Genomic DNA, 21835 nt, shown 5'->3' with positions numbered 1-21835 from the left:
CTCCCCGGGGCTCTTCCTGCCACGCGCTGACCACGCCCCTCACGAGTTTCAGCTAGTCATGGCGGCGCGGCTGTATGCACGGCACCTCCCTCTGGCGTGGCTCTACAGGTGCAAGCCCGACTCTTCCCCAGAGCCCCCCAGTACCGGTCCCCGGGTACACCCGAGAAAACCAGCCCTGTTTTCTTCTTTGCAGGCGAGCCGCGCAGAGCCAAGGCCGGCACTACCGCGCCGCACTCTGCTCCGAGTTGAAGCGTCCCCTGGTCATTGAAGAGGTGGCTTCCCGCCCTGTCGGGCCACACGAGGTAGGGTGACAGACTTGACCCCTGGATGTCTCCATGTACGGTTCAAAATCTCCGTCTATCTCGGCCACACAGTAGATGGCTTCCTGCTGCAGTCAAGATCCTAGTTCCCAAGCATATGATCAAGAGCCTAGTTCCCAAGCATGGGGGTGACCCGGAGACTGGAGCGCATCCACTCTGGGCTGGAAGATCAAGCCCTTTCAAGGTTCACAGAAAGGCCAAAACTGCCAAGGAAGCAGTCTTTCAAAACTCACGTATAGGCCCCTTTCCAAAACTCCAGAGCTGTTGCCTTAGAAACAGCATCTGATTTACACACGGCTTTACATAACAATACAGATAAAAGGACCCTTATCCTTTGCTTAGCCCCTCGTCAGCATCAAATTATTTCCCAAACCCCAATCTAGTGAATACATGCCTGGGCCCCTCTGAAGTCCTGCAGTAATTTGGGATGGGATTCTTTTTCCTGTTGTGGTTTCACCAGATAGGTGAAAGCCACCTTGGCTTTGCCTAGGGACCACAGTGGCGACAGTACGTGACAAATACATAGTGCAGGATGCAGAATTTGAAACAGGGTGGAGCCAGCAAGTGTCTTCTGCTAGGGATTGCTGAGGGGGAGGCAGAAACGCAGCTGCAGCCCTAAAGGTCACCAGAATGGAGGCTGTGGTTAAAATGGATTGCTTGGAAGAGCACGTGACAGCAGTCACTCGGTTTCTCCCGATTCAAGTGCCCAGAGCTCCTCTTGAATCATTCCTTTCTGGGGGAATTGGTGTTTTTCTGTTTTTAACACACCATATAATCCAGGCTGACCTTGAATTTAGGATCTTCTTCATCAGCTTCCAAAGCACAGAAATGCCTCACCACTCTTGGCTAAATTGTTCTTAAAACCAAAGTGGAGTGCCTTGAGGCCCTGTGAGTCAGTAACTACTGCAAGACTTGGGGAGTCAGCTCGTGAGAGCCATATTTACACTATTGTTATTCCAATATTAACTCCCTGGAGTTTGGAATGAACCCTGACATGTAGCACCTGCCTAAAGAATGGAGAAATGCTGTGGGCAGTGGTGGTTGTATGCTTTTAATCCCAGCACTCAGGAGACAGAGGCAGGCAGATTTCTGTGAGTTCGAGGCCAGCCTGGTCTACAGAGCAAGTTTCAAGAAAGCTATCACACAGAGAAACCCTGTCTCAAAAACCAAAAGGAATTGAGAAATGGATGATTTTTGTAGATGAAAAATGGCTTCTAACCACCCTACCACCTCTGTACTAAACTTAAACAAGTGAATATTCTTGGTTTGGAATTCCGACTGGCATCTTCTGGGATTCCAAGGTCTGTTGGGATATGTTCTCTAGTGAGTACGGGAGTCATCTGGGCCTGTTCAGACAGATTGCTGAGCCCTGACTTCCCACGTATGATTCAGCATGGGGTGTGGCCTGGAAGTTTGAATTTTTTACTTTCTTTCTTTTTCATTAGACAGTTTCCCTATGAATCTCTGGCTGACCTGGAATTCACTGTGGAGACCAGGCTGGCCTGGAACTCACAGAGATCTGCCTTGCTCTGTCTTCTCAGTGCTGTCGTTAAAGGCACATGCCTCCACACCTGTTGAAGTGTGAGTTTCTAAGAAATCCCCAGGGGATGCTGAGGTTGGTCCAGGACCAACCACCTTTTGAGACTCACTGGCTCCCCAAAAAGCCTAGAGCAGTGGTTCTCAACTTGTGAGTTGTCACCCCTTTGGGGGCCAAACAACCCTTTCACAGTGGTCTCATATCAGACATCCTGCAGAGCAGATATTTAGATTCCAGTTCATAACAGCAGCAAAATGGCAGTTAGGAAGTAGCAGTTATGAAACGGTTCTGTGATCGAGGATCATCACCACAAGGGGAACTGGATTAAAGGGTCCCAGCATCCGGGAGTTGGAGACCCACTGGTTTAGAGAACTCCTGGTCTCTTGGCTACTGGTCTGCTCCGTGACAGCTTTGCTGAGAGCATAGAAGACAGGGCTCCAGGCTGGCCTCCGGGACTCCAGCTCCTCAAATTTGGACCATAGTTGTCTATGCTTAGACCCCCCTCAGTGGCATCCTGTTGTTCCTAGTATGAAGGCCAAGGGGCTAAGTTCATAGCTGCCATTCTCGGTGTAGTGGAGCATGCTCACTCTCACGGCCTTGTCTCTCTCTCTCTCTCTCTCTGCTTCGTGTTCTAGGCTCACTGGCTTTTCTTTTGTCTCTGACACAGGCCGCTCACACATGCCATTGCTTTTATTTGTGCCAAACTTTCACCTCCTGGTCTGAATCATTGATTCTTTGCTTTTATTAGCTTGAGGGTTCTGATGCTCCTAGTTTTCCTCGGCGTTCCTCAAGGGGTCACATGCCCTCATGTGTGCCTTCTCCTGTCTTTAATACTTTACGTTGAGTTATAATTCAACTCACATGAACCAGGCATGGTGGTTGTGGTTTATAATTCCGGGAAGATTTCAAGTTTGAGGCCAGCCTGGGCTACATCGTGAAACTCATTAGCTTCATTATTCTTTAGTTGGTGCCTATACTTTTAGGTCCAAAGAGGCCTAAGCTTTGTCCATTTTGCCTTATGATATTCTGTCTGGTTCCTTGTTCAGTACCTGGCATATAGCTGTCATTCATTCAGTAACCCTTTTTGAGTTAATTGTTACCAAATGAACTTTGTCTCTGTTTTGTTGTTCTGTGTTTCCTTTGCAGGTCAGAGTTGATGTTCATTTCTGTGGTGTTAACTTTGCTGATAATCTGGTCTGTCGTGGCCAATATCAGGAAAAACCCCCTCTTCCCTTTACACCCGGTGAGTATGGGGGACCAACCAGCTACTTCAGGAAAAGGAGATTCTGAGGGTTTTCAGAGCCGCATGCATCTTCTCAGACACTACTCCCTGCCCTCTGCCAGGCTTGTTACATACACCATCGTCACTGTTAGAGTCACTACCTAGTGACAGTGCCCCTCCCCCTCCCCCAGGCCTCAGTACTCAGTATTGGATGCCCAGCTTAGCATTGCCCTGGCTTATAGAACACACTCAGTGGTCTGGCTAGATTTTCTGTTGCTGTGATGAAGCCCTGACCAAAATCAACCTGGGGAGGAAAGGGTTATTTGGCTTACAGTCAGGACAGGAACTGAAGCAGAAACTGTCGAGGAGGAACGCTGCTTGCTCTTAGGTGCATGTTCAGCTCTTCTTATATTACCCAGGCCCATCTACCCAGAGATGGTACCACTCACAGTGAGCTAGACCCCTCTGCATCAATTAGCAATCAGGAAAATGCCCCACAGACATGCCCACAGGCAAATCTGACTGAGGCAATCCCCTAATTGAGAATCCCTCAGATACTTCTGGGCTGTGTCAAGGTGACAGGCGCAGCCAGCTAAGGACATTCTCTAACTACTTTCAAATGAATAAATGGGCAGCTCTTTAGATGTTGTGTTCACCAGAATGTTGTTGTTAACCCTAGTTATCCCTTTGCCTTCTTGGTGTTGCCTCAGTTTTATTTTTTTCACTGAAGGATGACCTGTAGCCAAGACCTGTATCCTCATCAGCCCAAGCCCAAAGGAGCTCAATGCCAAAGGTTCAAAAAGAAGAAGAGGAAGAAACAGTCCAAGGGTATCCTAGCAGCCCACTGTCTGACTTCCATCACACTCTCTCTGGTTACTTTTAGATCATTAACATATAGATAAAAGACTGGGTTTTGTTGTTGAAGTTATTTAAGGAGGTCTAAGTAGAGCTTAGCGTGTTTGAAGCACATGCATATTTTATATAGATAAATATAAAAATTATAGTGATTGCATGATTGCAACACAGCTGTTAGGTTTGGGGTTTTTGGTATTGTGTCTTAATACCAGAATCGTTTCCTTCTCCTTGTATTTGCTGAAAGAATAGATCAGAGGAAGATGTCACAATTAAGTTATTCTCAGGGTAGAGCAAGTAGGAAATGCATAGCTATTAGGTTCAGAAATTTCAGAGGTGGCTGGGTAGTGGTGCATGCTTTTAATCCCAGCACATGGGAGATGGATCTCTGTGAGTTTGAGCCCAATCTGGTCTACAGAGCGAGTTCCAGGACAGCTAGGGCTACACAGAGAAACTTTGTCTCAGGAAAAAAAAAAAAAAATCAAAAAACCAAACCAAACCAAAAACAACTCCCTCCAACAAAACAAAACAAAATAGCAAAACAAAAAATTAATGAAAAAACAAACAGACAAACAAACAAATAAATAGAGGAAGAGAAATTTCAGAGGTGGCTGAAGAAAGGGCAGACGACACTAATTCATCTTGTTCTGAGCTAAGCACTGTCTGAATAAACATAGGTCACGTCCTGAGGCCCTCCTCATAGCTCAGCAAAGGAGACTTGACAGCAGATAAATATAACTTGGTGATTGTAGTTGGGGTTGTATGGAAGCCTGGTGGCCCCGTGATCAGGGTCGAAAGTACCTGTGTACTGCTTTTGCATATTCATGAAATGATCTAGGTTGAGAGTGGGGCAGCTACAGTTTATGTGTTGTGACTATGAAATCTTGTGCTCATTATCCTGTGTTTTGAGTACCACCTTTTACCCTTGGGCATTCAAAACTTAATAGCTCCCAAGAGCAGATGAGGGACCCTGTTGATCAAGAGTTTTCCTATCTCCAGAGTGCTGGGCTTCAAAGGTAACCTAATCTTTAAATGTTGCAGGAATGGAGTTTTCTGGGACTGTCCTGGAGACAGGAAAAGATGTCAGCACTGTGAAAAAGGTAAACTGGTTAAAACCCCAGAATGTGTGTGTAGCTGTGAGCATGTGGTGATTTCCTTTACAGCCATCTTTCTTCTCTTGGCCTTGGCCATGTGTCCAAAGGAACTCAAGACAGAAGGCAAAGAACGAATTCTGAATGAGGAGGTGGGGAGAGTGGGTGGAAGTTTCTGACCTTATTAAACTCTATTACGAATATAAGACAACATTTGATCTTCAGTTACTAAAGGAATAAAGAGCTTGCTTTTCTTGCTTTTTTTTTTTTTTGATAAAGGATTTTTAGTTTGACTCTCAAGTGAAAGAAATAATCAGGGATTCTAATTCTTACCAACCTTTTCTTCCTCGGCTCCCCGGTGTGTAAAATGTACTCCTATTGGCTTGGTAGCCTGGTATTGAGAGAATTGTTGTTTTGTTTTCAAACCAGAAATAAACTCTAAGTAGATATGAAGGCCAAGCTGTGTTTTCTGGCAGAGCTGTGTGTCTTGGAACGTGGGCCGTCCCTAGTACCTGTGTTCTTTCCCTCCAGGGAGATCCGGTTATTGGAGTTTGTACTAACCTAGGCGCTATGGCCGAAGAGTGTGTCATCGACCAGAAGGTATAGCTGCTTCTCAGCACTCATGGACACGTAGATTTCCTCTTTGATTTTCAGTTTCCATGTCTCTCTTCCTCACATCGCCCTTCTTTTGTGTTTGCTTTATTATAGCTTGTTTCTAGCCAAGCATTTTTTTTTCTTCCTTCGAATGCTAACTAAACTTCTGTATGGGTGTGACAGCCCCTGGCACAGAGTTTTGTTTGTGTAGAATGTTTTTGTTTTCCCTTTTGTTTATTTTTTTCAGTGCCTGAACAACTGGCTGGCCATTCATTTGGACCCTTTTTAGTGACAGGTGGTTGAAAAACTGGTTTAACGCATTGAGTTGGATATCATGGGTTTGTTTTCCTATAAGTACACAAAGTGATCTGCACTGGGAACAGGGTCGCCCCGAATCGGGCGAGCAGGATGTGAATGGTGCCCCCTAGTGGGGCCGTGTTATAAGAATCCTATCCAGTTTTAGGGAGGTACGATTTACATAACACAGTTCACCCGTGACCCCATAGTAATCTGGAGTCTGTTCTCCTTCAGTTGGCTCCTTTTTTAAGCAGATGCCAGCCTCAGGGGTTGGAAGTCTGCTACGCCCAAGTCCTAAACTCACCCGGGCTTGCTTGGTCCTGATCTGTTCTCCTTAATAGGTGATGATGGACAAGTGTTTCCCATTGCATATTACTCACCCAATCAAATCGTAATGTTTATTGAACAGCCTCAGTAACCAGGCACACATTTGCCACAAATGCTGTTATTTCTTCGTGTAGACCCTGTGGCGGATTCCAGAAAGCGTCTCTCTACAAGATGCTGCAGTCCTACCGGTATCTTATGGCACAGCTATTTTGGCTTTAGAGCATCGGGCCGGCACCCAGCCCGGGTAAGGACTATGTAGGAGGCAGAGGGTTAGGTGGTACCTTTTTCTGATGTTAGAAGGCCTGACAGGACTTTGCCTGAAGCCCAGCCTGGTGGTGCACTTGGTGTTCCTAGAATTTGGGAACAGAGGCAGGGGGATCAGGAACCCAAGGCTATTCTCAGCTGCAGAGTGAGGTGCCAGTCTGGGCTACATGAGACCCTGTTTCATAGCCAAACCAAACTCCAACAAGACAGCATTATCCTCCCTCTCCGTTCCTTACCTTTCCCCCTCATTCTTTCCCCTCACCTTTCCCCAGGCTTCTCTTTAGCTTAAGTTCCTGTAAGCTGAGGAAAGTCAAAGAGGCAGTCTCTCGATACTGGGGACTGGGTGTGGGCCTTCCTTTTGCCTCAGAGTAGTAGAACCTGGAGTATAAATTTGGAAAAGCAGTTCTCTTGAATCTGACCACTCTGGGGATTACTTTATAGGAATACATCAAATTTACAGAGTTGGCTTATTTTATTTTATTTTATTTTTGAGACAAAGTCTTGCTATGTAGTTCAGGCTGGCCTGGGACAACTTATATAGCCCAGATTAGCTTCAAATTTAAGAGCTTCATTCTCAGCCTTCTGAGTGCTAGGATCACAGGTCTGTACCATTATTCCTAGGTGGGAGCAGGTTTATTTAAATTCACTTCCTGTGTGAGGCTTATGGTATGTGTTTCTATGAGGCTTGGTTGGTTGTGTCAAGTAGTATATTTTATTTTACTTTCTATCTATCTATCTATCTATCTATCTATCTATCTATCTATCTATCTATCTAACTATCTATCTTTGGTTTTCAAGACAGGCTTTTTCTGTTACTCTGGCTGTCCTGAAATTCACTCTGTAGACCAGGCTGACCTCAAACTTACAAAGATCTACCTGCCTCTGTCTCAAGAATGCTAGTATTAAAGGTATATACCACCACTGCCGACTCTGGATATTTTGAACTTAAAAGTTCTGAAATCTTCCTTTTATTTGGGAAACTGGCTCTCAATCAGTTCATAGAGCTGGGCTTCAGAGTTCTCCAACTGGTAGCTTCAGTTGAACAGTGTCTAGTCCATGACTACACTGCTGTGGGACAATAGTCTGTACCCTGTATTTTAAATAAATGCTGATTGGCCAGTAGTCAGGCAGGAAGTATAGGCGGGGCAACCAGGCAGGAAGTAGATGCAGGGGGATGAGAATTCTGGGAAGAAAAAAGATTCAGTCTGCAGTCATCACCCAGACACAGAGGAAGCCAGACACAGAGGAAGCAAGAAGTGACTGCCTTGCCAAAAAAGGTAACAAGCTACATGGCTAACACAGATAAGAATTATGGGCTGATGTAAATTATAAGAATTAGTTAATAAGAAGCCTGAGCTAATGGGCCAATCAGTTTATAGTTAATGTGGACCTCTGTGTGATTATTTGGAACTAAACGGCTGTGGGTGGTGTGGCTAACATAGAGGGACAGGGTAGGACAGAATACTTGGTCAGTATATCACCTTCTAAAATCAGACCGTGTTTAGTTGAGAATAGTTACAGGGTGACATTTCTGAGGCCTGCATCAGTGTATTTGCTCAGAGGAACAGTTGCTACTGCCATGAGACAGAGGCTATCCAGAGAGATTGAGAGACCTCTTCCTAGAAAAATCTTTAGAACTAGACAGAGTTAGCATGGATCCTGAAGTCGTGTACATATCCCACCCCTTCAGGCTGGAGGATAGATTAACATGACCGCTTGAATGAAAAGGTCTCTAACATCCCTGCTTTAGAATGCTCTTGTCTGTGTTCCTGGGATCTTACCGTGCTTGAGCCTTGAAGGTTCCTGCAGTAATGCTCGCCTTTCCTTGGCACAGAGAGACTGTTCTGGTGACGGCAGCCGCTGGAGCCACAGGCCTTGCGGTGATCGATGTGGCGACAAATGTTCTCCGGGCCAAGGTATGTGTGTGTTAGAGTATCCCTTAAAAATTAACTCCAGTGTTTAGGCATAGAAAACATTAATTCACTTATCAAGTATCCTGGGAAGGGCACTGGGGACACACAGTACTTAGTATGGTCTTGCCAACTGCGTGCCTTCCCCCTAAGAGGAGACCTAGAGTGTACCACTTGGCCCTTGAGGTACTGGAACCTGGCAAGGGCTGCCTCCTACCATGGCCTCTGCAGATGCACATCTCTCTGCCTGCAGTGCTCCAAACTGTCACCCATTTATTCAGGCTTAAACTCACATCACCTTTCCAGGGAAGCATCTCTGTCCTCAGGCTAGGTCAGTCTCCCCTCCCTACTGTTTATGTAAGATCTCATACTACCCTATGCCTCTGTTTTTTAATGCATACGTTACTGTGTGATTGCTCCATATTTGGCCCATTGTGGGTCAATGTCTTCCCTTCTCCTGAACTATAATCCCCATGAGGACAAGGGAAATGTTTTCATGGTTCAGGACTTATCCCAGCAGCTATCATGGTACCTGGAACATAGTATATACTCAAGAGCTGTTTCCTAAGTCAAGCAATGAATGAATGAATGAATGAATGAATGAATGAATGAATGGAAAATGGACCGGTTCTCTACAGGGGACATCTCTGGGGCTGCAGGGGCCAGAGAAAGACTTCTGTGGGGGAAATAGACATTTCAGAGGATCTCTGAAGATTGGTATCAGTTATAGCAGAAGGCAAGGGCAAGTTAAGGCTACTGTAGTAGTCGGACGATGTTGTAGAAGACCCAGAAAAAGAAAGAGGCACTGTGCAAGAAGGGAATTGCCTGCCAGTGCTGTCTCTGGAACAAAGGACCTGCAGGGGAGTGGTGAAAGGTGACACTAGTCAGGCAGGGCAGAATTACGAGGGCCTTGTTTGTAGCTGAAGTATTTGAATGTTTATTGGAGACCGTTGCTGAGAATTTAAAGTAGGAAAATGACATTATTATCTTTAGTTTTAGGTTTGTTTTGTTTGAGGCAAGATCTTGCTGAGTGGTCTAGACTGGTTTCCAACTGGGGATCCTCCAGCTTGGCTGGAATTGCAGGCCCTCACTACCACTCCCTGCACCATCTTTGCATTTAAAGTTCATGTGGTGGCTGTGGGTATGAGGGAGAGAGGTAAGGTCAGAGGTGATGGAGACAGAAGGGCAGGTGCATTGCTTAGGCTAGGGGTTATGATACCTGGACCAAGGCACTTGAGATCCCTGAAGTGCGAGAAAATAGAGAATTCAAAGACCAGAGAGCATCCTACTAGTCAGAGGAAAACTTTAAAGGTATCGGAGGGGGGTTCACATGCCAGCTCCGCTTCCAGCTTAAGAGCATCCATTGCCTCATTTGTAAGCAACACTTCCCTGGAGCTGCTGGGAATACTGAGATTCTATGTGCACATGCCTATAAGAAGTGTGGTGTGTCAGCACGTCTCTCTGATGAGTCCTGCTATTGTTAGACACTGAGTGGGAAGAGAAAGACTAAGTTAACTTTTGGAATTGGCATTTATTGAGACAGAGCGCACAGGAGGAAATAGAGAGCTGTTTTGTATACACTGAGTGCACGGCTCCTCTGGCCCGTGGCGGAATGGTGAGACCGACTGCGCCTAGAAACAGAAATTGATGGTATTTGGTGCCTCAGGTGGCATCTCTCCTTTCTCACCTTAGGAAACTTGCAGAAGGAGACAGGAGAGCTGAGAACAGCCTGGGGATTTGGAGGTTTCTTGCGGAATATTAGCACATTTCATGTTATCAGGAAGGGCTTTTAGCTCTCTTATGGGGGGTGGGGGGGCAGGGAGGGGATCATGGTTAGCCTCCCTGTCTGTTTAGCATTTCTTAAGAAGATACAATTATACTATTTATTTAGTTCTAAGAGGTTCGATAGAAAACTTGGCTTCAATTCAGATATTAAAATTAATCTGAGCTATATCTTCTTTTGAAGCAGAAAGTCCTTTAAAATAGAAATAAATGAAAGTAAAAGTTAAAACTGTTTCCATGCGCCCTACTTGGCGCAGGGCACTTGATCACACGTGCTCACAGTGTTGCATACTGCGTCCAGAGGGTCTCCAAAGCAATAATCTTAACCTTGATCCTCACACTACCCCTGGGAGATGAGTCCTCTAAGTGTTTATTGTTTCTGCTTCACAGATCAAGGAAGTGAGGCACCAAGAGAGAAAGTAATTCACTGTAGGTCTCACAGGGACCCCGTGACAGTCAGTACGTGGGATCAGGTGCCTGGTCCTGGTCTGGTGTCTGCTCCCCATAGCTCTCTGTGGAAATTGCCCTTAGTAATCTGGGCTAAAAGGGCTGTACTAGGGAGCTCTTAAAAGTAGCTTTCAGTTCCAAATAGTTATGGGTGAGTTTGGAATCCTTTATGGGCACTGATATTCTTCAGTATCTGGTACGATTTTGCTTTGTTTTGCGTTTTTGAGGCAGGGTTTCTTTGTGTAGCCCTAGCTGTCCTGGAAGTCACTCTGTAGACCAGGCTGGCCTTGAACTCACACGTCTGCCTCTGCTTCCTGAGTTCTGGGATTAAAGGCATGAGCCACCTCCACCAGGTAACACATTCTTTTTTTAACATACTAAAGATTTTATTTAGTAATCAATTAACAAAGAAGCTGCTCTATCTAACTCAAAGAGATCTTAACCATCACACATACATAATAATGCTGAAATGAGTTTACAGATGGTTAAAGTGGTCAGTAGAATGGGGCAGTAACAATGAGATTGGGTCTTACTCAATCGCCTAGGCTGGCTTCAGCCTTCTAGACAGATGGGCTTAGAGGCACGTACCACTGTGACGGACTCTGCGCTGCATCCTTACGGGTAAGAAGCAGTGTAATACCCTTCGCCCCAGCATCCACACTTTGCAGTACTTAAATCTGAAAGTCTTTTGAGTGCTGTCAAGATACCACAAATAAAGAGTGCTTGTGAGACAGGCTGGAGTAAAAACACAGGCATGGCTAAACAGGCATAACCCAGTGGTAGAATAATTAATTGTTTGGCAAGTATAAGGCTCCAGGCTCAATTCCCAGCACCATAAAAAAAAAAAGAAAGAAAGTTAAGTTTTTTTATATCCATGAGTGGTGGTATACCCCCATTGTTCTCAGAACCAGAAGAGCGGGGAAGGAGAGCGGAGAGCTAGAGTCCAGCCTGCAGTGCATAGCAACATCTTGTCTCAAAGAAGCCAGGCAAACAACCCAAGCCCCCAACTAACAGTCAAACCAATGCTTTCAAGCCACACAAATGCAGATTCTGAGCACCGCCTTGGACTTTGTGCCGGGCGTCCTCACTGAAAAGGCTCTTCTTGGCGACACTTTGGTGTTTGTAGCTTTGGAGTTTCCCAGATCCTGGACTAGCCACAAACCTGTGGGCATGATTTTCCTTGAGGATGACAAAGCAGAAAAAGCATGCACTTTGGAAGAAGGCAGTACTATTGACTTTTCAGTGTTCTTCTGCCATCTACTACTTGGGTGACCCTGGCTTGATTGCTTAATCTCTCTGAGCCTGTACCTCTGCAGTAATGCAGGGGCAGTCATTATCCCTTTCCCATAACATTCCTCTGAAGTTTAAATAGAATAAGCGATTGCATATGTCTGACTTTGGCTGTAACTTTTCTCCCTCCCCCCCCCCCCCCCCCCCCGGGCGTTTGTATTCAGGGTTCCACTTACCTTTAGAAATACGTTTTCTTAGACTGATCTGAGGTAGCTGAGCCTCAGAGAAGCTGTCAGTCAGTGAGGAGGTTAAGTGTGTAGAGCCCGGTTAAGTGAGTTCCCTGGATTGGGTCTCAGCTGTGTGGACTTCCTTGGATACTTAACTTCTCTTAACTTTCTCAGTTTCTCCATCAGTAACTGATGGAGGAGGGTTATCTGTCTATTGTGTTATTTTCATTGGTCAATAAAGAGACTGCCTTGGCCCTTTGATGGGACAGAAAATTAGGTAGGCGGAGTAAACAGAATAGAATGCTGGGAAGAGGGCAGTGAGGCAGAAACCATGGAGCCAGCCACCAGGTTAGACGTGCTGAATCTTTTTCGGTAAGCCACCACCTCGTGGTGCTACAGATTATTAGAAATGGGTTAATATCAAGATATGAGAGTTAGTCAGTAGCTAACTCTCTAGAGATAATGGGCCAGGCAGTGCTTAAATGAATACAATTTGTGTGTTGTTATTTCTGGGACTAAGCTAGCCGTGCGGGAGCTGGGCAGGATGAAAAGCAGGCCTGCCCGCAGGTCCTCACTACAGATGGCGCCAACGTGGATAACTGAATCCACAGAAAGCTTAAGAAAGTTTGGGAAAGAATAGAGTAAAGCATGTTTTCTTGGTGGCAGCAATTTCTCGGGTCTGTTCTGCTTGCTAGAGGCAAGCAATGCTCTCATTTAAGAGAGGCTTCCTGACTCAGCTTTAGCTGCAAAACTTTGTAGCTCATTAAGAGGTCCTGCTGCGAAACACTTAAATGGTATTGATGAAAAGCTGAACGCATGCTTTTCGGTTTTCAGTCGTAGCAGGAAAAACGCTGCGCTGTTTTAAAATGCCGTCTTTCTGGGCCGTCCTGCCAGGGCAAACTCTGACTCTTTCAGGCAGGCAGTCCGACTGAGTGTGGTCTGTGAGCAGAATGCTCCAGCTTGTTTGCTGGCAGGGACCTTGAAACGCCATAGAGTTGTGGCAGTAAAAGGCTCCAATGGTACCTCTAATATGAGTCTGGAAAGCTAAAAAATGGACTGGGTCTAACCGTCAAAGCCACGGTTTTAAACTCATGTGGTCATAAAAAAGAGAGAGAGATACAGTAAAGAGAGGTTCAAAGACAAAGAAAACCTCTAAATGGTTTACTATGTGTTAAAAATATATGCAGGCTAAAGGTTAAAGTTCTTAGGGTAAAAGAGGAAGAAAGAAAGTAGTTGGATGTGGTGGTACACACCTTTAATCCCAACACTTGGGAAGCAGAGGTAGATTGACCTCTGTGACCTCAAGGTGTGGTAGTACACACCTTTAATCCCAATGCCTGGGAGGCAGAGACAGAAGGATCTCTGAGTTCAAGGTGTGGTAGCACATGCCTTTAATCCCAGCACTGGGGAACAGAGACAGACAGATCTCTGTGAGTTCAAGGACAGCCTGGTCTACAGAGTTATTCCAGGACAAAGATATACAGAGAACCTGTGTCAAAAAGTAAAAGTAAAAATAAAAGAAATAGAGGTTAAAAATAAAGCTGCATAAAGATGGAAAATACACAGAGAATCTTGATACTGTATGCTATTATGCTCTCTTTGAATTGTTTGAATGCTGAGGAAGGAGCAACAGCTGCTAAAAGATATTTATTTATAAATGCTGCTGAACTAATCCAAGATAGATATGTTGAAAATACCTTGACTTCTAAATTTGGGTCTAAGAATATGATACTTTGGAAAGGAGGTTCTTCTTTTGTTTTCACAGAGGATGAGACCCTGTGGATTGCTTCTATCCCAATATGGTATGATAGACCACGCCCTCCTGAAAGGTTTCTGTGAACACCCTCAAAAAATTTCTTCATTCAACTGCCGACTGAGATGAACCTGGCAGACAGGTTATACCATGAAAGACCTGATTAACTGCGCCCCTATACAGCAGGAAGAAGTTTGGAGAGAAATAACTACGTCCATATTCCCAAATATTGTTTATAAATGTTCTTTTACATTTAAAGGGGGATATGATATAGATATGAATAATTTGCTTTGTTATGGATTTTAAGGTCAATTTTGTTATATGTATATATGTTTCTGATCTTGATTGAGGTATTGTGATTGTGTAGTTTATTTAAAAATGCAATGTATAATTAAAAATATAGATTGTTAATGGATAATCATCGATAATAGTCAAGCTTGTAGTAATGTTAGTCTTATTTTCTAGAAGTGCATAGATATATTTCAGATAGACATTCATATCTTTCAAAGACTACAGAACATGGCATTTAATGTTTTAATAACTTAGGGCTTTTCATGACAATGAGACACGTCTGCTCCTGGCAGCACCAATCTACTTCAAGAGGAAGATGGGCATCAAAGAGGCTCCTTATGGAGTTGGTTAGCCATTTGGGCAAGAAACTGCTCTTGCCTGGACTGTTATATAAACTGGACACAGAGAACCCGCAGAGAGAGGACTGCTGAACTTGCCTAAAGGTGAGATGATCTTTCGGGGTTCCTGATTCATGAAAGAGTCTGCGAGACATTCTTCAGGACACAGCAGATAGTGACTGAATTGCCTTTGAAATTTCCTGCTTCATGGAAATGTCTCTGGATATTATGGGCCTGAAGGCCGAAGATGGGTGCCCCAACGATACAGAGGAACTTTGGGTGACTGTCCAGGCAGCGAGATGTCTCTGTCATTTCTAGAGTTTTGTAAGTTACTTACTTCTTGTTTACTTAGGTAATATATCCTTCTGGAGTCTTTGATGGAGTTAAAGAATGGATAGTCGTAGTTACAGTTTTCCATTGTTATGATAAAGATTTAGTTATAAATATTGTGACTGTAATTCTTGCTTAATAACTGTTTTGTTATGTGTAATTTTACTATGTTAAAATGAAAGCCTTTCTTTTTTGTTTAAACAGAAAAAGGGGAAATGATGGAGGAGGGTTATCTGTCTATTGTGTTATTTTCATTGGTCAATAAAGAGACTGCCTTGGCCCCTTGATAGGACAGAAAATTAGGTAGGCGGAGTAAACAGAACAAAATGCTGGGAAGAGGGCTATGAGCCAGAAGCCATGGAGCCAGCCACCAGGTCAGACATACTGAATCTTTCCCGGTAAGCCACACCTCATGGTGTGATACAGATTATTAGAAATGGGTTAATATCAAGATATGAGAGTTAGTCAGTAACTAACTCTCTAGAGATAATGGGCCAGGCAGTGCTTAAATGAATACAATTTGTGTGTTGTTATTTCTGGGACTAAGCTAGCCGTGCGGGAGCTGGGCAGGATGAAAAGCAGGCCTGCCCGCAGGTCCTCACTACAAGTAACATAGAGCTAATGGTGTGTGTTTCATTGAACTGTCATGAATAAATGAATTACTGCTGTACATGAAACATTTAGAATAGTGTCTGAGAAAATAGTAACACGGTGTGTCCTTAGTTCTTCCTAAGTAATTTGTCCAATGTGACGCAGGTGGTGGTTAGAAGAGCCAGGATTTGAACCCTGGTCTATCTGACTTCAGGAATTTCCACTGGCTTACGTTCACCCTCTGGGAAACCTTTCCTGATCTTCAAGATTTAGACTGGATGTCTCTGGTTTGTGCGTGTGGAGCCTCTCTCCTTCCCTGCCCCACACTGTATCATGCTTTCTTGACTCCAGCTATGATGTCCAGCTTGTATTCTTACTGTGTGGCTCATGGTGGTTGCTCATTAAATGGTGGTTTTCATTTGGAGTTGGAGAAAACTTTCATTGCTTTTTTAACTAGACATATGGGTTCCTCAAACTGTGGACTTCAGAACTTATGGTCCATGGAGGAGCCCGTGAGGTCTGTCAGTGTTGGAATCGAAGCTGATGCTTGGGCAGGGGAAGTTTCTTGAGAAGCGCTTGGGTATAGATTGGTAGGCTGTACCCCTCCTATGACGTGATCTGGATCATTGGAAGTCTTGTGTTTTCCCTCAGGTCATAGCTGCTGCTGGAAGCGATGAGAAGTGCAAGCTGGCGATGCAGCGGGGTGCACAGTTCAGCGTGAACTACAGCCAGGGCAGCCTGAAGGAGGCAGTGAAGAAGCTGGCGGGCAGCGGTGGGGTGAATGTGGCCATCGATATGGTGGGAGGAGACATCTTCCTGGAGTCTCTCAGCAGGTAGGTGCCCTAGAGCAGGGCTCCACAGAGCCTTCCTGCATCTCTGACTCCTGCCTTGGCTTCTCTCTGTCTTTGCTGCTCACGTCTCCTGTAGGCATCAGCGTCAACGAGAATAGCTGAGTGGGTGGGTGATAAGGAACAGAAGCAGAGAAAAATCAGGAAATGCTTAAATATAGTAAAATCAAAATACCCAACTGGAAAATATTCAAAAAACGACTGCAGACTCTCCAGTTGGCAATGCCAAAGACTTTAGAAATTATCCATGTGTTAAATCTAACTCCCTGGGCCCCCCACTAACTGCTTTAAATACATGGGGATGCAGGGCTCTGGGGCGGGCACTGTTCAGATGTTAGGATTCCCCAGCTCTTTTGACGGTGCAGACCCTGCAGCAGCATGCTGTGTGCTCCCTTGGCTTTTCTGATGAACTGTGTCACCGGGGGCTTGATGGGACTGTTCTATCTCACCAGCTTCTTTGTGTTTTTACCAGGGCTTCTGGTGTTCTCTGAGAGTACTGCTCCCACCTACCTACCCTCTCCATTTCCCTCTCCTCCTGGGTTTTTAAGATAAGATATTTGGCTGGGTGTTAGTGGTGCCTGCCTTTACTCTCAGCACTCGGGAGACAGAGGCAGGCAGATCTCAGCACTCAGGAGGCAAGGAGTTCAAGGCCAGCCTGGTCTACAGAGCGAGTTCTAAGACAGCCTCCAAAGCTACACAGAGAAACCCTGTCTCAAAAACCAAAACATACTGGGTATTTGCTGTGTTGTCCAGTAAGGCACTCAGTAAGCCAAGGCTGACCTTGAACTCCTTGCCTCCTGAGTGCTGAGATTACAAGCCTGCAGGAGCCACCACACCTGGCCTGGTTTCATTTTTCACATCCATGCTTTGTCATTTATCTCAGTTTGAAGTAGAAAAACAAGAGTAGAGAGAGCAGCCTGGCCACAGAAGGGATCCAGTTAGCACCGGAAAGAATCCAGAAGGAATCCCCTGAGCTGGGAAGCCGGCATCTCGACAAGGGAGCATCACTCAGGGTGCTGATCCTGTGCTTAGAGAAGCAGATGAGGGTGCGGAGACCTAGTGCACCTCCTTCTCTCCTGCCTTCCATCTTGATAACTGTATTCAAAGACAGCTTACATTTCCTTTCTGAAGAAGAAATACAAAACAACAACCACCAAACAGACAAAACTCAAACAACCACGCACATCTCTTCCATCAAAGGCCCATGTATAGTTGTTATTGTTTTTATGATTCACAAATAGTATGCTCTATGGCACTTTTCACAATGGGCTAAAGAAAAGTTGGGAGTTTTCATAGATTATTCAGAATCCTCTAAAGAAGTACGATGCCTTAAGGAGACCGAAAATATCTTTGTTTACACTGATGCTTATGCCATAATCCGTCTTATTCCTGCTGCCTATGTTCAATCTTCAAGTCGAGTTGCCTTGAAATACAACCTGTGGAAAGACGTTTGTTGATACCCAATATCCTTCCATAGTTGAAGAGACTGCAAATGGACTTTTTCTATCTCTCCTGCCAGCTCCCAAATCATGACATGAAGATCTATATTAATTATGAAAGCTTGGCTGATAACTTGTCTTATCTCACTAGCTCTTATAACTTAAATTAGCCCTGTTTTGGTGGTGGTGGTGGTGGTTTGAGACAGGGTTTCTCTGTGTAATAGTCCTACCTGTCTTGGAACTAGCTCTGTAGACCAGGCTGACCTTGAACTCACAGAGATCACCTGCCTCTGCCTTCTGCCCAATGCTGTGATTAAAGGCATGTGCAACTACTGCCCAGCCAAATTAGCCTATTTTTATTCATCTATGTGTTGCCACATGACTCATGACATTTACCTGTCCTCCTGCATGTCTTGTTTCTTCTTGCTCTTAGTGGCAACTCCATCCCATCTTTCTTTTTCCCTGCATTCTCTGCCCCCAAATCCTGCCTAGCTATTGACCATTCAGCTTTTTATTAAATCAGTCAGAGTGACACATATTCATAGTGTACAAGAGGACTACTCCACAAGAGCCAGCCTCGATTCTAAAGCACACTGTCCCAGAGGACCCCTTGCAGAGGCGAACTACTATTCCATGTGTGAGCATGTGTGTTTGTGTGCCACTCCTTAGCCTCCCATCTGGGGAGGATGCTTGGCTTGTTTCTATCCCTTGGCTATTTGGGAATGATGCTTCTGTAGACATAGGTGTGCACAGAGACCTCTCATGTTCTCTAAAATATACCAGAGTAGAGTTACTGAACGTATTTTTAATTTTTTTTTTCTTCGAGACAGGGTTTCTCCTGTAGCTTTGGAGCCTGCCCTGGAACTTGCTCTATAGACCAGGCTGGCCTTGAACTCACAGACATCCACCCGCCTCTGCCCCCCCAGTGCTGGGATTAAAGGTGTGTGCCACCACCGCCTGGAGATGTAGTTTTAAATTTTTGAGGAAACTTCATTCTGTTTCTCATAGTAGTGCCCCCACCCCCACCCCCCAATTTTGAAATAAATCCCACCTACAGGGTGTGAGGATCTCAATTTTTCCACATCCTTGCTGTTTTTTGTTTTTTTTTAAATAGTAGCCACTGTGATAGGTACACATGTCCATTGCTCTTGTGTGTCTATGTGTGTCTCTGTACATGCTGGGGTGGTGTACTTGTCCATGTATGCTTGTGTGGGGGCCAGAGGTAAACGCTGCTGATTCTCTTCCTCTATTTTTCTCCACCTGATTTTTTTTTTTAAAGTCAGGGTTTCTCTGTGCAGCTCTGGCTGTCCTGGAACTAGCTCTATAGACCAGGCTGACCTCGAACTCACAGAGATCCGCCTGCCTCTCCCTCCTGAATACTGTGATTAAAGGCATGTGCCACCACTGCCCGGCTCTCCACCTGATATTTTGAGACAGGGTCTCCCACTGAACCCAGCGGTTCCCATCTCAGTTGGTCTGGCTGCCCAGAGACCCCCAGTGCTGTTATTATGGGTGCACACCCCTATGCCTGGCTTCCTATGTGAATGCGGGGGATCAGAACAAGCATTCCATTGACTGAGCCATCTTCCCAGCCCTGTCTGTCCATTGCTGCTCATAACCTTTCCCCCTTCCTCCTCTCCCTCAGCCTGGCGTGGGAAGGCAGGATTGTGGTGTTGGGATTCACTGGGGGAAAAATCGCATCTCTGCCCACCAACTTGTTGCTCCTGAAGAATATCTCTGCCCTTGGCCTATACTGGGGTCGCTACCAACAGCAGGACTTTGCATTGTTTTCCAAGAGCATGTCTTCAGCCCTGCAGTATTGCCAGCAAGGACTCATCCACCCGCACGTCGGCGCTGTGTTCAAACTGGAGAAGGTGAGACAACATGTAAGGAACGTGGGACAGATAAGGCTGGGAAATAATCTCTGTCAAATCTGGCAGCCTTCTCTCTGAGTACCATAAACCTTCCTTTTATGGACTGAAAAGGTAAAAATGCTATCCTGAGTGCTGGGATGTCCATACGAAGCAGTGGTGTCATAGGCTTCAGCGTGACCGGATTCCTGCCAGTCTCCTGGCTTTTGACATAGATGCAGGGTTATGCTGAACTTTGAGGGCTCGGTCTATCACTGGTGACTCAAAGGGAGGAAAGTCACGGTACTTTAGAAAATAATTTACGTGTGTTGATTTGAACCTTGAACTGTGCAACCTAGAGTCCCAAGGAGGAAGCACTTGGCTCGACCTTTGGTTTTCAAATATAGATGCCTCCAGGTCTAAGCAGATGATCTGAGCTGGGTACTCATAAATTATGCTGGGCATCAGAAGACTCTAATCAATGCCTTAGTCACTGCAGTTAATTCTGTTAGGTGTTTGTTCCCTGTTTTCATTCCCCCACAGTCTCACTAATGCGGCTCAACCTTCCTCCCCAGCAGAACTGCATGCAGCCTGGACTGAACGCAAGGCTGCTAGGCATTTCCTGTGGTGCCTGCCTTTCTTTCAGGATGGTGTTTTTGTTTGTTTTTGCCTTAATTTGTTTTAATGTTTAGAAGAAAAAAAATCAACAACCTTGTTTGGTAGCTCTCGTAGTGATGAAGGCTCTGACCTGTTCAGGTGTGGATTAGCAGGGTTTAGGCTTCCAGTGTCCCACTTCACGGGTTACCAGCCTCCCATCTGGGTTCCTGAAGCAGTTTGTGCCCGTTTCCTTTTTGGCGTGTGAGTCAAGAAAGTGGCAAACTGTTGATAGAGGATCTGATTGGCTGCTAGAAAACTGGTTGTGTTCTGTTCTAGTTTAGCCCGCTTCCTCTGTAGACATGGGAGTCCCCCTGCTTCCTGACCTTCCGTCTCTAAGGTAGAATCGTGAAGAAGGTCACTGTCTATGGCTCTCTGATGATGCTTTAGGAGCTGTGGTTGGGATGTGGGTGGGAAGTGGAGACCACAGCTGCTGGCCTCTGGGACCACATTTTTTTCAGAAGCCAAAGGAACTGCATGCTTTCTCTTTTTCATTCATATTTTCCTTTTAAGAAAAGACTTTTGTGTTTTGTGGCTTAAAGACTCGAAAACCACCAGTTTCGGTAACTTCTGGGCCCCTTTCCGGCTGTGGCTTTCTATCACCCGGAGGCTGTACCTGTTGGTAGACGAAGTCGCCCTGCGGGAGGGCAAGCAAGTGGTGGGTGACATCTCCTCCCTCCACTGACGTGCTTTCAGTGTTGCTGAGGCATGGGGAAAAGCCACTTTAATTGTCCACATTGCTGTTCTTTCCTCCCAAACATGAATTAGCTCTAATTACTGTCTGTCAGCTTCCATTCGCCTTTCTGCCTCCCAGGAAGGGCCCTTTACTGAGAGTGCCTGGATCTGCCTCCTCTGCTGATTTAGGTCGTCTCTAGTGGCCTCCTGATTCTGGCTTCCCAACATCAAGTCCATCCACACACCACACATTTGCTACTTCTCTTTCGTGTCTACAACCTGGCAGACAATTTAGAGGGATACCAGAGGCTAAGCACTTTGCATTCATTCATTCATTCGTTCATTCATTCGTTCAGCCTTCAGAGAAACTCTTTGTGGTCTGCCCATTGTTTAATCACTTTTTACTGGTGAAGAACTTGAACTTAGAAGCCAAGAAAGCTGCCCAAGAATGTGTTGTGTCAGAGCCAACATGCAGGCACCAAAATCTTTCTGTTCATGACCATGTCAGACTATCTCTAAATGAACCAAGAATCCACTTCATAGTACTGTATTTTTCTTTTTTTTTTAAAGACAAGGTCTCATTGTGCAGTTCTGGCTGGCCTGGAATGCACATGTATACCAGGCTAACTTGAAACTCAGAGAAATCTGCCTGCTTCATCTTCCCAAGTGCTGGGCTTAAAGTGCTGTGGTACTGCCTACCACAGCCAGAAATGCTGTATTCCATAGTGTGAGGCTTATTCATCTCTCATAGAAATACTTACATGAAAGAACTATCTTGTAATTAAAATGATCAGTACTTTGGTATTTACTTAGGCAATGCCAATTTTTATGTTTTGTTCTGAGAGTAAGTGAATATATAATTGATTTTATTGAACTTTATTTTTGTTTTTTTGTTTTTTTTAAATATTTATTTATTTAGTATACAGCATTCCTTCTATGGCCAGAAGAGGGTACCAGTTCTCATTA

At 45.2% G+C, this 21835-nt stretch overlaps 1 protein-coding gene across 1 annotated transcript in view; it reads left to right on the top strand.

Annotated features, from left to right (window-relative positions):
• The window catches only part of LOC125391646 (protein Cryzl2-like), a 38497-nt gene continuing 16662 nt past the window's right edge, over nt 1-21835 (top strand). Inside the window, exons 1-9 of the mRNA XM_048421097.3 lie at nt 1-108; nt 194-302; nt 3004-3100; nt 4973-5031; nt 5554-5622; nt 6375-6484; nt 8339-8420; nt 16055-16236; nt 19336-19564. Of these exons, the coding sequence (XP_048277054.1) occupies nt 59-108; nt 194-302; nt 3004-3100; nt 4973-5031; nt 5554-5622; nt 6375-6484; nt 8339-8420; nt 16055-16236; nt 19336-19564 (987 nt within the window). The 5' untranslated portion in view covers nt 1-58. The remainder of the gene's footprint in view (nt 109-193; nt 303-3003; nt 3101-4972; nt 5032-5553; nt 5623-6374; nt 6485-8338; nt 8421-16054; nt 16237-19335; nt 19565-21835) is intronic.

Source organism: Myodes glareolus, chromosome 5, assembly GCF_982192425.1.
Source record: "Myodes glareolus chromosome 5, mMyoGla1.1, whole genome shotgun sequence".
Lineage (NCBI taxonomy): Eukaryota > Metazoa > Chordata > Mammalia > Rodentia > Cricetidae > Myodes > Myodes glareolus.
Note: the sequence above shows the minus strand (reverse complement) of the source record. Positions and strands in the feature narration are given on the sequence as shown.